The 16,987-nt window shown below is 30.9% G+C and overlaps 1 protein-coding gene across 1 annotated transcript in view; it reads right to left on the reverse strand.

The window, feature by feature from the left end:
* Positions 1-395: 395 nt before the first annotated feature.
* LOC127737093 (kinesin-like protein KIF16B) overlaps positions 396-16,987 on the reverse strand; it is a 39,724-nt gene continuing 23,132 nt past the window's right edge. The window contains exons 21-32 of the mRNA XM_052247626.1: positions 12,007-12,060; positions 11,419-11,551; positions 10,748-10,831; positions 10,065-10,226; positions 8,733-9,535; positions 7,544-7,598; positions 6,813-6,958; positions 4,838-4,885; positions 3,500-3,557; positions 2,173-2,289; positions 1,230-1,323; positions 396-415 (exon numbers count right to left, since the gene is read on the reverse strand). Coding sequence (XP_052103586.1) covers positions 396-415; positions 1,230-1,323; positions 2,173-2,289; positions 3,500-3,557; positions 4,838-4,885; positions 6,813-6,958; positions 7,544-7,598; positions 8,733-9,535; positions 10,065-10,226; positions 10,748-10,831; positions 11,419-11,551; positions 12,007-12,060 — 1,774 coding nt within the window. The remainder of the gene's footprint in view (positions 416-1,229; positions 1,324-2,172; positions 2,290-3,499; positions 3,558-4,837; positions 4,886-6,812; positions 6,959-7,543; positions 7,599-8,732; positions 9,536-10,064; positions 10,227-10,747; positions 10,832-11,418; positions 11,552-12,006; positions 12,061-16,987) is intronic.

Raw genomic sequence — 16,987 nt, forward strand, 5'->3', positions numbered from 1 at the left:
AAAAATATTATAACAAATGAGTACAAGGAGAAACAGATTGTATATAAAAATAATTTTATGAGCTTGAAAATACAAAATTTCTCGCTTCTTCATTGTCCCAAACTTAATCGTTCCTCATATAAATAAAATTTTGGACAACTTGTGACATCTCTGTCTTTAAAAATGACAACCCTATTTCTAGATGTACCAGTCTGCAATGATTTCATTAAAAAAATCCTGCAAGAAATTGCAAGAAGCACATGAGATGAACAGATTTTTTTTAAGCAATTAACCATTTGTTAGGGCCCCTTGTGTATACTCCACTGCAATATACAGGGTAAAATATATTCAGGTGTTTTTAAATAAATGCATTTCATGTCTAAAAAAAATTAACAAATGTGACGTTGTTCTTGGAGTCAAGAGTTTTCCCCTTTTGCTTCCATATAATAATAACATAAAATACCGACACTAAAAGTATCAAGCCTTTAAAATGCAAGTCTCGAAGACCAAATGAGAAACATCCATATAACTTGCTGTGAGGATGCATCTGGAAAACCAATTACAAACAATTTGCCACAAATGTAAGTCATTCTAACCTACATTTCATGATTCACTGATGTTACGCCCAAGTTCAGTTTCTTGTATCAAGTTATTTTTACTCGTTTACTGTGCACATAATTGAATTAATCATTCAACCCGCCGAAAAAAGAGTTCACTATGAGCTTCATTTCAACATTTTTTGTTATGAAAAGATTGTGATTTAACTGAATCCTTTCTTGTCGCTATCAATAGAATTTGGTTTTGGTAACCTATTTTCATTTTTCAAAAAGACGAAATTTTACATATGCTCTGATCTCCCATTATACTTTCAATTTAAAATGTTAATCACGGAATGAGACGAGGCAAACTTTATAATCTTATTTTATCCATGTTTTAAATTAGGGTTGACAGAAATTGAGTGTGGGATGCCCGGATCATTTTGAACTTTGACTGGTGATATGTAGTATGTGTATATAGAACATGAGAAGTATATAAATATAATTTATAACTTTGAACACTAAAGATTATGTTGATCATTTGTCTTTGTTCTTTTCTTGATTGCATTTTTATTGTAAAATAATGTCATGAAACAAAAAGGGAACATCATAAAGCTAAATGTATATGTGTGTCAATGCAATTCATAGTTAATGTCATGAACGACCTCTCGGTTATTGTATTTTTAAATAACATCATATTTAAGTTTGTAATACTTGCCTTAGGAATTCTTTGTCTCAGTTCCTTGTGCATTTCTCGAAACTTACTATAACGCCTGTAAACTGTCCAATTATCTTTCCCAATTACAAGCTGTAAAGAGTTATCAATAGTTACATTTCTCAGAAACTGGTACATAACGTTTATTAATAACTTACAAAAAGATTGAAGGCATATTATTATATTTAAAAGACCACGATGCTCCTTTGTTTTACTATGTGGATGTGTCTTCGTGTGTATTCCTGTTTTAAATGCATCATTAAAGAATTCGTGGTATTAGTTATAACATTATTGAAAGTTTTATTCACTGCAAAAACTGTGAATCTAGTAAAATTTTAGTTTATTTAGTGACCTTTGCTTTTGTCGAAAATAATATACATTAATTTGTGTCTTTGATTCAAAATCTAGCATTAAGTACATTTTAATAGAATTATGTCAATATCAATTGTTATATTTAAAAAAAAAGACTGATATATCTATAACCGTTTCACAGATGATATCGGATATGTTCCTCATGTCGTTACTACAATACCCTTTCCTTTTCACGAATGTGACCTACCGAATTAGACTATTTACCGGATTTGTAATAACATAAGCAACACGACGGGTGCCACATGTGGAGCAGGATATGCTTACCCTTCCGGAGCACCTGAGATCACCCCCAGTTTTTGGTGGGGTTCGTGTTGCTTAGTCTTTAGTTTTCTATGTTGTGTCATCTGTACTATTATTTGTCTGTTTTTCTTTTTATTTTTGGCCATGGCGTTGTCAGTTTGTTTTCGATCTATGAATTTGACCGTCCCTCTGGTATCTTTCGTCCCTCTTCTATAAAAGAAATCAGTCATGAAGATTTTACTTTGTGATTTCATTAGTACTGAAAACCCCTTTAAAACATGTATTCGAACTAAAAAAAGTTATTTTAAGATTTAAACTGAAAATAGATACCTGTACTTCAAACTCATAAAAGCTGTCGGAACCACGATTTCGTAGGCTGAAAGAAGAAACATTCACTCCTATACCAGAAACGTTTGTTAATGTGCTACTTGCTAGGGAAGTACCATCCTGTAAAAGAATTTGAAAAAGTAGCTGGTTTGCTCAAAGTGCATATTGCTTTTTCATGATTGAAAATAATCCATCATATGGATGATCATCGCATGTACGGATGTTTAAACATTAAAAATTGAAAGACCGAAAAGAAAAATACGATTATGTTCACAAATCTTCTATCAGACATATTATTCAATTGACTATTTTAAGTAATCAATGAAAGCAATATTTTATAGTTTTAGGTTATTTAGTTTAAATTGATTCCCAATAAACTATTACCTTTCCGCTTGCACTTTGTTCATACCGAAGAGTTATTTTGAACACAATACCATAGACTTTTATAATTCTGTGTATTTATTTAAAGGTTCGCCGCCATCAATTACAAACAATTTTGGCCTCAATAACGATCTTTAGATCTGGAAATATTGTCATACGCAAAATACAGCCAATTTTGGTGCCGTATTTCTGGTGTAACGATGGAATATGAGGATTATTTTCTTTAGTTGTAGTTTTGATGGCAAATCACTGTTTCAGAATACTATACGTGCTCGGTATTCAAACTTGTATATTAAAAAGCTGTGGCTTGAGAATTAGATGCAACAGTAATTAAACGACATTCAAATCTCATAAATCCGGGTAAAAGAAACAAAAGGTAAAAATTAAAAACAAAAAAAGAATCGCTTGAACTGCAAAAGAAGAAAAAACCAGGCACTCGACTGGGTAATCGTTTACTGATTTACATACATCACCTGCCATAATAATCAACACTTTGTCAAAATGTCACTATCATGAATAGAACTTAATTGATAAACATACAAATCGGACCACTTTTCTGGATTCTACAATGCGAAAACATGTCGTCAGTGTGTGGAGACCTATCTATAAAAAATAGATAGTCAACCTTTACAAAGCGATAAGTTTAAATGTCACGCTCAATACAAATACTTTCTTTCTTCTGATACCAGAATAGTCGTCTAATCTGCAATTTTACCCATTGTGGCCTATTCCAGATTGTGACAATTGACTGTTTGTGGATTCGCATGGGGGTGATGCAAGAGAGGCTTACTCTGTCGACTTACCCGGCCTCGCTTCTTTTTGGAGTTCATGCAATTCTCTCAGTTTTTGTTCGTTACTTCTATTTGTCTTCTCAATTGATTTATGAGATTTGAACATCGGTAAACTCCTGTTGCCTTTATATCATATCTTGATAACTAATTTAACTCACAATATTGTAATCTGTTTCTAAACTTGCAAAACTTTCATAATTCCGTCTCTTGGTAGCCCTAAATATATAGGTATTATGTTAGATTTTGGTTTCCTTTTATGTCGACAGGAAAGTTTACATTAAATTACAATTATATCCAAATTTAGAATTCAATGATAATGATGTTGGCTATAGTACAAGATAGAACTATTTTATATATGTAGCGATGACACTGAATTCAAATTTTAAATTAGCAAAGCTTCCTGAATCGAAAGAAAGGATGTTTGGTCAAACATGATGTTACCCATCGAACAATTGTTGTAATGACTAATTGTGCAATGTATGATTTGTTTTTTTTTCAATTTTATATTGGCATTTTATTTTCTTCAAAAATCAAACGATTTAATCACACAAATACTCTATTTTAACCAAAATATTTCAAACTTTCTTTTGAACTATCTATGGGCATTTTTACTTGTATGAGCATATGTTCAGTTATACCAAATAATACTGTTTAAACATAATAGTACACACAAATATAACTGTTTTTCTCTGATATTTTTTTAATCGCTCCAAACCAAAAATAAATTGTGGGAAACTTGGCCCACATCTTTCCATTGAAGTATAGTAATAATTGGAATAAAAAAAGCCATGCACAATTTTTAGATACTGAAATAAATTTCTTGCACTGTGCGTTAAGAATCTTTTATTAGATTATTTCAATACAAAGGAACTTAGTTAAAATTTTAAAACCAGGTTGAATTATAACGATAACTGAACTAGACAACCCCGATATCCCGTTACAATATAGTTTTTACAAATAGTTCTTTGTAAAGGAATGTATATATCAATATGCTCAGGAGATTTATACGTCCTTCCAACACTCCCTTTGAGAATTGACTGTACAACACGGAATTTTATGAAAATATGTATATGTGTTCTAACAAGGAATACAGAAGATATATGTAAGAAAATAGATTGAAAATTTGATTTATTTAAATCAATTTAGCCAAGGGTGGATAGTGTTGTCGTGTTACATGATAAGCATCCCTTTCAGATTAAACTGAAAGCACATGGTTTAATTTTAACAATATATATCATATCGTTAAGAAATTGTCATATAACCTTACTAGGAGCATCAGTATAAAGGATTATGGTAGCAATGTATCACGATATTATTATTACAAAATGTAGTCGCTTTAACAAACATATTCTAAATATTTTGATGGTATGCAAAATATGAACGACAACGGAAATTTCAAAATCATTACACAAATGTGTTTGATAAGACCTTATAAATAGCAGGGCCAACTATTAGAGTCCACCTAAGTTTTTAGATAATTAATCGTTAAAACTCACTTATTTTGTCGAACATCCCGTAGTCGACGTTTCACCTCTTGATCTATTCTGAAACATTATGCAAATAATATAAATGACTGCTATGCAAATGCATCGTTTTGATTTTAATCAGTTGTGCAATTCATCTGTTTTAGTCAGGTCAACTTAAAATGATTATTAGTCTCCCGCTTGACTTTATTCATTATTTTTCTAATGGACAAAATTCACCATAATCATTGTACACTTTGATTATATCTGTAATTGTTCTGCTCCTTTGATCTGCCATATTATCAAATATAAAATAGTTTTTTTGTTTGTTTTTTTAATTTTTTGGCTCTGTTTTTTTTTGTAATAGTAAGCAAAAGGTTTTATTTCCCGTAAAAATAATAAAGGCACATACGCTGTCAAATTTATGTTCACCGATTTGCCCAATTTTCTTATTTGATTAATAACATATTAAAACGTATATTCACAAGTTACAAAAAGTCCAGCAAGAAACAATACACAATGCATGTCTTCGTCATTATGTATCAGTATTTCGTTCGTTTTTTAGACTACGTATGTCATCTAATCATCCATCGAGATTCCCTAGATGACCTCCGAAGACTGTCGACGATCAGTTAATCCGATATAAATATAAATATACAGGCAAGCACGTGCAATCGTATAATGAAGATTTGTATAGATCTGTTTGATTTCATGTTATAGATTAAAATATATGTATATCTTCGTATTCCTTGTATACAAATGATTTTTTGAGGACCGGATCAGTCGACCAAATGATTATTCCTGGTTTCTCCCTTGTTTCACATTTCAATGTTTACATTCTTTTCTTTTTTTAATGGATGAACCACATGATAAAAACATAAGCAACCCATCACCATAAAGGTCAAATTAAAGGTTGCATGAATAGGGGTTCAAATGAGGTTGAACTATTAATTTTCAAGCCAATAATACATCAGCGATGTTTTATAAGAATATTGACGAAGTCGAACCAAAATGACTGTTTTTAGAGAAATTTTATTTCTAAATTCCTTAGCTGTATTTGGCAAAACTTTTAGACTCAATTTTTATTACAATAAAGGCACCAAAGTTACTCTACTACCTTCACAACAGATAGTTGGTGTCCTCTTAGAAAAAAAACCCAACTAATATCTTTAAAATAGCAAATCACATTATACAAGCTTATGGTATTGGAATTAGGTTTTTGAAAATTTACATTGACACCAAAAATACGCTTCCACTTATTGAAGAGGATATCATACAAATTCTTATGTCTGCTTCTGTTCATTTGCCATTTAACATATTTCGTCAGAATGCATAAATTTTTTGGTAAAATTCTCATTGTTATATTTTTCAACTATTTTAAGTCTCATATAAAGAGGAGGTATGCTTAGAGTCATTATCTGGCACATTAAAATTAAACAAAATAATGATTTTTCAATAACTGAATAGGTAGATATCATCCAGACCTTTCATGACTTCATAAAAAAGTTGAAATAGATCTTAAATGGTCAATTAAGATGCTTGCTAAATAAAAAATGACACGATGTCTTGCACCAAAAAATATTTTACTCACATTAACATCTTCGCATAAACTAATCACAAATACAAGGCTTATAATTTGGTACGACAAATGCGCGTTTCGTCTACATAAGACTTATCAGTAGCGTTCAAATCATCACAGTTAAAAGGTCAAATCAAATACGAAGACTTCTTAAACATACTTGTCTCGCAAACATCTTATGGATGCTATTTGATAGATATACAGAATTTCAAATTCAAGGGACTTGCTATATCTTCTGCTCTACATACTGCAAATATGACAGATAAACGAATGAAATATATTTAATAACAAGTGTTTAGAAATTGTCTCCTCTCGCATCCCAATCGCCAAAGGAGAATCCAAATCGCACCAAATTGACAAAAATAATTATAAGCGACTCTAAGCCTTTCCACCAAACACAAAATTCTTCATGACTGCATAAAAACATACCTGGCCTGATTTTGTATTTCTTCTAGTTTCATGATTTCAAGTTCCAACGATTCGAATTCTCTATCTTGTTGTTCCTCAGCTTGTTGTTTGAGAATTAATAAATTTGAATGTTTTTTATCATATAGCTCTTGAAATTTTGTAATCTCCTGTACAAAATGTATACACGTTATTGATTGTAATACCCAAACAATGCACACACGATTGATAACATAATTAAAGCAAATAATTAACACTGAAAATTAAGATATCTTATATTCATGGCTCAAATACTTTCAATCACATCGATTTTATAAGCATTATATACTTATAGCAGAAACTGTTTAGAACCCCTTCAATTTCAAAATTTATAATATGTATTTATAATCATAAATTACTAGAAGCAGCATATGAATTTAAAAAAAAATGATTGAAGAAAATAAATTCTTTGGCGTACGAGAAGATAAACTTTTTTATAATAATGGTGAAAGCTGAAATTAATGAAAATTTCAATGAAATCTGTCTAAACCTCACCACAAAATACTATAAATTCAGGTTGAATTAGACTTTTTTTTCAGCTAAGATATGTTAATTTTATAGATAATTTGTTTTGTGTCTTGCTTTTGTGAATTTACTGTGTACAATTTCAGGGTCAAAGCATGAATCGGTTTCGATAGATTTTCAATGTACATTGTATGTGAACAAAATAGAATGAGAAGTTGCAGCATATCTTATTTATTAATTTATATGTATACCTCTTGCTTCAGGTGACTTGAAGTTTTATCACTGTACCCTTGGTGGGATGGAAAACTGAAAAATGACAAAATTATTTCAGAAATGCATTTGGCTTCTTTGATTATGTATTTTTGCAACGACAGAAGACAACGCGAAACAACAACATTTTTTGTTTCTCCTATTCAGCTAAGGATTCTTAAGGATATTTTCAAGATAAAAATGAAAATGCATGATCAATTTGTTCAGTCAAATTTTAGGATATCGTTAATTATCTGTAACAATCTCACTTTCTGGTATTAATAGATTTTAAATCTTCGAATTTCTTTTATAGAACATCATATAGATTTGTTGGAATGAATAAGACATCAAACTTGGAGACATTATAAAGTTTATATGTATATATTTATGTTTACGCAATAAACACCAATAAAACAGCAGTCCAAAAAGCACAGACAAGATATCGTAAGGTCAACAATCGAATTTTCAATAGACAAATCTGTTGTAAAATTCTTTAACTTACTTGAAATCAAATTTTCTACTATATGCTGTTCACTGGCCTTAATTAATTTGGATACATTTTTGTACGAGAGATAAATCCCTGTTTAGAATTAGCAAAAGATTGGCGCGATGTCATGCAAAATATATCCTAGTCGTTATTTAATATTGACCGACAGTTCTATGTCTACTGGGTAAAATAAAAAATCAAAATACCACATAGTAGGATTGGAAAATCTCATAATCACTCACACTATATAACTCAACATTATTTAGTTACAGACAATATATCAAATACTTCCTTACGACTCAAGGTTGGAAATATGTGATTAGTGTTAAGGTTCATTGGACGAATTAGACTATTGTATATTTCCGTCAACTCATTAGTGGGGTATAACATTCTTGGGGTAATGTTTTGTTGGCAGTTTTGTAAGTAAAATATTCATCAGTGTGCATTCAAAGATGCCTGACCAGACACTTGTATGAACTTGAATAACCACGCGATTTCAATGTTGTAAAATGAGATCACATGATGTCTTATTCGATGCTTTGGCACTTGCATGATTTAAATATGAAGTGGTTATTGTGAATTTTCAGTAGCATCTTGCTCACAGGTAAGTTGATTTGGACAGGGTTGGTAAGGCCAATCGTGGTCTAAAGAAAGCATTTAAAAGATATTTGTTTTTCCGTTATTATATTTATACATCTACTTACTTAAGATCACATTTAAGTTTTTCTGATGACTCGTTGAATTCTTTATTTAGCACATCAAGTCTAGACTCTAGATCTGATAACTTTGATTTTAGTTCTTGTTCCTTCAGATCACGCTTTTCCTTCTTATTAAGTGTCTCTTCTGCAATCCCATGTTGCTGTTTAGTGCAGCTGTCGGTTGACATGCTTAGCATCCCTTCTAGATTTTCTAGTTCTTTTTCCCAATTTTGAATGGTACTGTCCAGATCATCGAGATCTTTCTTTTTTATATATATTTTGTTATTGATTTTGGTAAGCTTAGGACTAATTGTAGATAAAACATTCTGCTTTTTCAGTTGAAATTCCTCTATTAATTTATGTCTTTTCAGATCAATTTTCTTTTCCTCTTTTTCTATCTGTTTCATGACTTCTGTATGGTCCTTAGAAATAGCTTCCTGTTCTTGTATTAAAAGTTCTTTTGCTTCATTAATATGTGTTTGCTTTTGCAAAAGTTTAGACTTTTCTGTTTGGTTCAAGCCACGCATTTTCTGTTCACTAATTTGTTGCTCATGTTCACGGATATCTTGCCATGCCTCATCTATTTTTCTCATTTCAGACGCCTTAGTAGATTCCGCCCTAGTACGTTTATCCCGTAGTAATTTTAATTCTATATCGACATCCGTTTGTATTTTTTGTTCCTGTTGCTCTAGTTCTCTTAGTATTCGTTCATTAACATCAGAATTAGAGGCAATTTTTGCCTTTTCTTCTTTGAAACATTGTTCTAGTTTTTGTAAATCCTTATCTGATTCTTCTAAATCTTTCATGTTCTGTATTAAGTATAAAGCGAGAGATGATTTGCATAGGCGCTCATTGTAATGCCGAAGTACATGAAGTGCTACTTCTATTTTTTCTTCAAATAGCTTGCTTCATATTCCCATTAACATTTAATCATCCAAACATTGTAATGTAATAATTGGAAGGATATACTTTATGTTTTACCAATTTTATTCTGTTTTTATGTTGACGGATTGCAAATCTTCATTTAAACTGTTCACCTCTTATCATATGCTTTTGCCGAGATAAAAACACATCGTAAAAACATTACTTCTGTTCCTTTACATATGCAACTAAGGGGTTGTTATGGTTTGCTTTTATCAGTATTTTCATAAAACGATGTACCTCTTACTTCTGAATAATTGCCGATGTAGTATTTATGTTAGGCATATACTCTGAAACGTCTATCTTTTCGATTCATCATTTTGAGGAAAGACCGTTGAAAAAGGACATTATTTATTAATCAATATAGGGTACATAGATAACAATGAAAGGCGAATGGATAGGTATGTTTAATCTTACCTTTCCTTTGCTCTTCAATAGATAGTCCATTTTAGAATGAACATTTGTTTGAAGAGTTATTTGTGAAATGACAAGATCATTTTCCTTCTGTTCTAGAATTAGTATCTCATCATCCAAGGACTTCATGGTAAACTCAAGGTCTGACTTCAGTTTTGTTATTTCCTAGGTATTTAACATAAAGGAGCATTTAACTTTTTTGAAATATTTATACATTTATCTAATGTCTGAATGTGATTCCTGCTAAACATTAAAAAAAACAAAAATACCAGGCTTGTAACTAAGTATGCAAGATCATGTTCCGTCTATACAGAGCACTGAAAACAAGAAAATTCCCAAAACAGTATGCCAAATCTGGCTAAGGCCATCTTTATCCAATTGGAAATAAAACGTATTTAGAACGATTCAACATTTATTATACAGGAATTAAAAACATAAGCGTATCAATGATATTTCATTCCACATAGAAGTGGAAACTACAAGGCTGGCGACACCTTTTGGACTAAACCGTCCATCAGCTTTGGCATCGACAAAGTTGTTGTAAAATCCCATTAACGACACTAGGCTAGTGATTTTTTTCTACCGAACCAGCGGCGTGTTGTATACACAAGACTGTTGTAATCATTTCCAAAATAAATCTATGCTGTGAGTTTTTCTCTATTTCAAATTTTACTGAAAATACATACCTGTAAAATTGCATCTTTTGCCTTCATGTGGTCATCAGTTAATTTTTTCATACCTTTTCCATATTTTGTATTTTGCATATTGTCCTTGATAGAAAAATATAATTTAAAATGTATTTTATATTGATCATGTTTCAAAGAACGAATATGATTATGGCTCCAATGATTTCTTCAATATTTGCAAATGTAGATAAATGTGTTTTGATTTTAATTCTTCCAAAAGGAAGACTCTTTAAAATTTACGTTCCTGTTCCTTAAATATTTAACCATTTAAAACGTGGAGCTCCGGATAACAAGTAACGTCTCCTTAATGATTCTCGAAGGCGAAGAAATTTAAAACAAATCAGGTAGAGCTGTACAAATACATGAAGACCAGAGTGTATACATTGTTAAGATTCCGTTAGTGATTTTTGGTATAACTTGAATGCTTCTGATATTTTAGATATCTTATTAATGCACTTTAAACTTTTCTAGTTTCAGATTGGTTTCGAATTGAAATGTCACTCTGAATATGAATTATTGATTTCGGTATACATCAATGAAACGGCAATCCGACGACAATTATAATTCTAAAGGTAATAGTTGTCGGTCATTAAAGGTCATAAGGTCACCAGTAGATATATGCCGCATTATTGGATTATTGATGTTTCAAAAACATTTTGATATCATATTACCTGGTGTATTCGATCTTTTATATCACCCAAAGTCACTAAAATGTTATGAACTTCTTGATCCAAATTGGATATAGATGATTCTCTTTCTGTTTGAGCTTTATCATAGCGTTGTTCCATCAGCTCAATGTATTTCCTTGGAAAAAATATGTATTAGACAATTAGACAAAAGAAATTTCACTAATACCTGTAAGATAACTTTTTTTCGATGTACACTCGAATTGCTACAATCAGACATTTCTTGTCACGTAATTCAAGTATGTCTCTTTGGGTTGGTCACGCTATTTTTGTTAGTATAATGGTAATATAGTCAATTGTAGGAGGTTTCGCTTGCTGTAAAACCAGGTTTCATTCATCATTTCTTAAGAAAATGCATGTACCAAGTCAGGAATATGACAGTTGTTTTCCAGTTGTTCCCTTGATTGACATAGTAGAACATTTTTTGTTTTTTCCAGTTTTTATTGACTTCCCGTCTTTTAATTTACCTTAAATTGGAGCTTGGTAATTGTGCACTTATGTTCAAATTAGCAAAGTCCGTTTTGTGTAATAAATTTGTACTCCGACTCTTTATTTCATCGCAAAGACACTTACCTTTGTTCATTTAACTTGTCTATGTCATCTCCGTAGTCATCTGATGTTTCCCAGCTATAGAAGCATAAAATAAGAATCATTGTCATCTAAAATATACGTATACTCGCCATTTGATTTCTTTTGCATCGCCGTATTATCAGCACTCCTTCAAAGTCTGCGCTTTTAATAGTATGTTACAGAAATATTAAAAGGTAAGTAGACTTAGATGATTTATTTCATATTGTGCTGATCAGCAAAGTCCATGTTGACCTTAATATTGTATTTTTATTACTTGAATTCTGTTATTAAACTGTTAATGTTCAAAAAATAAATTATACCCGGCTTTATTTGCCATTCTTAAATGCAATGTTCATACACATATAAAATGTTACCAAAAAAGTAGGCTAGGTTTACCTAAAATCAATGAAAATAAAATTCATGTGTCCTGGAGGGAAAGGAGCGAGTCCTATATCAATAGCTATATTTGCCTAAAATTCAACATCTTTATAAAAGACGAAATAATCATATGTGTTATGCGCCAAATAGTAAGACTAGCTTAAAATGAATTGCGTAGAAAAAAAATAACTTTCAGTTATGCCACAGTTTTACCCATTGAATTTCAAATTCAATATATTTGTTTCTAATTTATGATGATGATGATGATGATGATGATGATGATGATGATGATGATGATGATGATTTTAATACAGATTTTATTATTAGTAAAATATTCTGTGAGTAAGACTGTTGATTACACCAAAACCACCTATGGTCAAATTTGTCATTTTTGTTATCATTTTACGTTATGTCACAGGCGTTACGAATGAAAATTGTGAAAATTAATAAAGTAAAATGATTCTGAAAGGATTTTTTTTTTGGCAATTTCAGGAGCAAAATAAGGCCCCTATCTCACTTCCTCCTCACCTAAGACATGCTTATTTTTTTCATGTTTATATATCTTTAGGTCAAATTTCGCTGATATTTCGTAAAGATACCAAATTCAAAGTCGTATTTGATTTGCACGATAACATCAGATCAAGGTTGAAAGCAAGTGTATTCACCCTTCATCGTGAAGAAATGCATGTTCGAAATAGCATCTGGCTTATTTTCTCCTCTCACAGCTATATAAAGCTCAAAATGCATAAAAATTAAACTTAAGTATTCTCGAATAGTTTAAATTTTGATAGGAATTGAATAACATCGTTCACACAAGGTACACTTTTAGTTGTATAACTTTTCTCAAAATCGTAAATATGTTTAGGACATTTTGAGTCTGTCTGTGATCTTTTTAGAGTTTTTATTATACATACAGTACTTAAATATAAAATGAAAATATCATTAAAATGTTTTTTAAAAAACAATAAGCAATACTTAGATTCTTCAGTCTAATAATACGATATCAATCAAATAAGATGCAAAAGTAATTTATCGATTTTCAAAATGACGGATCCAAAATCGGGATATGCATTTTTATAAAACCAGGTTTAATCAATCATTTTCTACATACGGAAAAGCCTGTGCCAAGTCAGGATTATGACAGTTGTTTCCCTTTCGTTTGATGTGTTTGATCTTTTGATTTTGCCAATTGTTAAGGGACTTTCCGTTTTGAATTTTCTTTGGAGTTCGGTATTTTTGTTATTTTACTTTTCACGTATTGGTTACCCTCTGCTTCCATTTCGTATAATTTAAGTCATACAAAAGGAGAGCTGCTGCTTATAAATCTTATGTTTTTTATTTATTTTTTTTTTTTTTTTGTACGATTAAAATCAATTAACTCTAGAACGACATTTCAGAAATCTGCAAAAGGATGTGTCCAAATAAAATTGTAAGAGAGCTTTCCTCAAGAAAACTGTTAAATATAAATGTCGTACACAGATCGACGTCCTGCTTAAAATCAACGCACACTCAAAATATCAATATCCAATCTGAAATAATAAAGGAAAACTCAAAATTGACGACCGATTCTTCGCCATCTCTAATCGAACTCTTTTGTTTAACACGGATAAAGGTTTTCTCTACGCAAAATATTAATGCCAATATACCCTATTATCTTACCTCCTATACATTTCTAAGATTATCATTGTTTCAAAGCGAACACGTGAAGACCCTGTATATATAATGTTGGGTTAGTGGGCGTGTTATATTTTAATACACGGTTAGTAGCAGTGTTACGTCCTTTTGTAAAAGCAATATGACGTTGAATAAAATTCTGATATGCTTCATCCAGAAAACAGATGAAGAGAAATTTGTGATAAATGATTGAAAACAAATGCAGAAAACATATTAAAGGCTAACAAATTGTTATTGTTGGTATTTGTTTTTGTAAAGACTAATGAAAGTAGGTACTTGATATTGACGACTTGGTCACTTAATAGGCCACTATAAAATTAAGAAGATGTGGTATGATTGCCAATGAGACAACTCTCCACAAGAGACTAAATGGCACAGAAAGTAACAACTATTGGTCACAGAACGGCCTTCAACTAGGAGCAAAACTCATACCGCATAGTCAGCTATAAAAGGCCCCGAAATGACAAATGTAAAACAATTCAAACGTGAAAATTAACGCCCTAATTTATGTACAAAATAATGAACGAAAAACAAATATGATACACAGCAACAAACGACAACCACTGAATTCTGAAACGTGGAAATCCAGACTAGTGAATCAACATTACGTTGAACATAATTTTGAATAAAATTCTGAAACTCATCGCCCAGAAAACAGATGAAGAAATTGATGATAAATGATTGCAAGCAAATTGTTATTGTTGGTATTTGTTTTTTTCAAGATTTATGAAAGTATGTACTTAATATTGACCACTTCATCACTTTAATAGGCCCATAAGCGTTTCAGAATTTTATTCAACGTCATGTGCAACGTCATGTTGATTTACAAGTCTGAATTCCAAATGTTACGTGTAGGCCTCGATGTCTTTTTGTCATTTTCCCAATATCTGACCTTTCATTTTGTTTTAGCCATCCTTATGAAATAAGAGTTCTGTCTTTTTTTAAAAGAAAACTATTCTAAATTCAAAATGATAAAACTTATATACAATTAATACATCTCAAATTAGATAAAAAGTAAGTGTTAGCAAGACACGATGGATGGACAGAATGACTGACAAAGTGAAAATAAACGGTCTACGGCGTTTTTGATGCAGTGTCCTGAATGAAATAAAAACATTTATTCAAATATATAAAAGGAAACACTGCAAAATACAGAGAACAAGACATTTAAAGCATTTATGAAGCATTTTTTGGTGGAAATATACCTACATTTTATCAAATCAGTTCAGTTCATACTGAGTTACTATGTCACGGTATTTTTAAGGGCATGTACCAATATAAAAACAAATTATTAGTCTTAATAAAGCTCATAACAGTTTAAAGACAAGTAAATAGTTAGAACCAACGTGTACGATAGTCTTATGTACATGAATTTTACCACTTTATTAAAATGTGTTGATTAGTTCGTTCTAGGAAAACATATTTTCCAATCACGTAAATAAATGACATAAACTACTTCTTCGGATGTCAAGTAAGTTAATTTCATAATAATTCTTGTCAATTAATTTTAATTATATCCCTTAATTTAGTGAACGTCACAATGGGTTACTGGAATACAAAAAAAACTGTTCTCCAAAGCTAACCACAGGCATTGCTACTTATAGAACTTTGATAACAAACAAATATAAAACGTTGGCATTTCATCTTTATTTTATGTAAGACAAATAGCAGACGAAAATTTAAGTACTTAAAAGAGAGGCAGAAGATATAAAAGGGATATTCAAACTCACAAGTCGAAGACAAACTGACAACTCCATGGCAAAAAACGAAAAACGATATAATATTATATTGATGATGTTCAGTGTATAATTTACACCATTCCCATGAGATTATAAACTTTGAATCAAAATCATATTCGTCGATTAAATACTTTTCTTCTAAAAGTCAAATTCGTTACTGTTGACAATATGTCCTTGCAGCTTTGCAATATGTGGCAATTTTAGAACACTGAATATGTGAAAAATGGGCATTTTCAGTAATATATTTGCCGTTCATTTTTTTTTATTAGTCTTTATTAATTTCTGTAAAATGCAACTAACATTCATTTTTATGTTTCTTGTTTCTTTTGAAAACATTAAAAGTGGACAAATATTCGGTATAGTGACCATTTTTAAAAATGTACTCATATGCAATATCATTACACTTCATTTGTTAGCTGAATAGATTTCGTTTTTCTGGGTGGCAATTTCCACAGTTTTAATAAAGTTTATCATCAAATTTCACTAACGAGGCTGGCTTTGGACACGTAAATGAACATGCGATGGTTTAAGAAGTTTTTTTAGTACTCTCCCTTTATATCAAGACCAGCAGAATAACAAAATCTACAAGGGATAACGATCCCGTAAGATCAGTTTAGAAAACGTACTAAACTCAGTATAATAGAAGACACAAGCACTGGTACAAGTGCAACAATACTCAGTTATGCCATATGAAAGAATGCTCCCAATTACTGTTAGTAATAAATCCATATATCAGGGTAAAATTTGTTTAAGTTATGACCAATTTAAGGTATATATAGTCTATTAATCTAGTGAACGTCACAATGGATTACTGGAATACAAAAAAAACTGTTCTCCAAAGCTAACCACAGGCATTGCTACTTATAGAACTTTGAAAACAAACAAATATAAAACGTTGGCGTTTCATCTTTATTTTATGTAAGACAAATAGCAGACGAAAATTTAAGTACATAAATGAGAGGCAGAAGATACAAAAGGGATATTCAAACTCACAAGTCGAAGACAAACTGACAATGCCATAGCAAAAAAAAATACATCCCTGTTAAAAGTACTTCGTGATGAAAATATCCGCTCATTGAAATATGGGATCTTATGCAAATCTGAAGATATGAAGCTAACTGAAAAATGTTTATTTCAGAATAAAGACAAACGGTATATCACCATTAATGATATAAGAATTAACAATAAGAAAG

Source organism: Mytilus californianus, unplaced genomic scaffold (genome assembly GCF_021869535.1).
Source record: "Mytilus californianus isolate M0D057914Y unplaced genomic scaffold, xbMytCali1.0.p SCAF_4, whole genome shotgun sequence".
NCBI classification, from domain to species: Eukaryota; Metazoa; Mollusca; class Bivalvia; order Mytilida; family Mytilidae; genus Mytilus; species Mytilus californianus.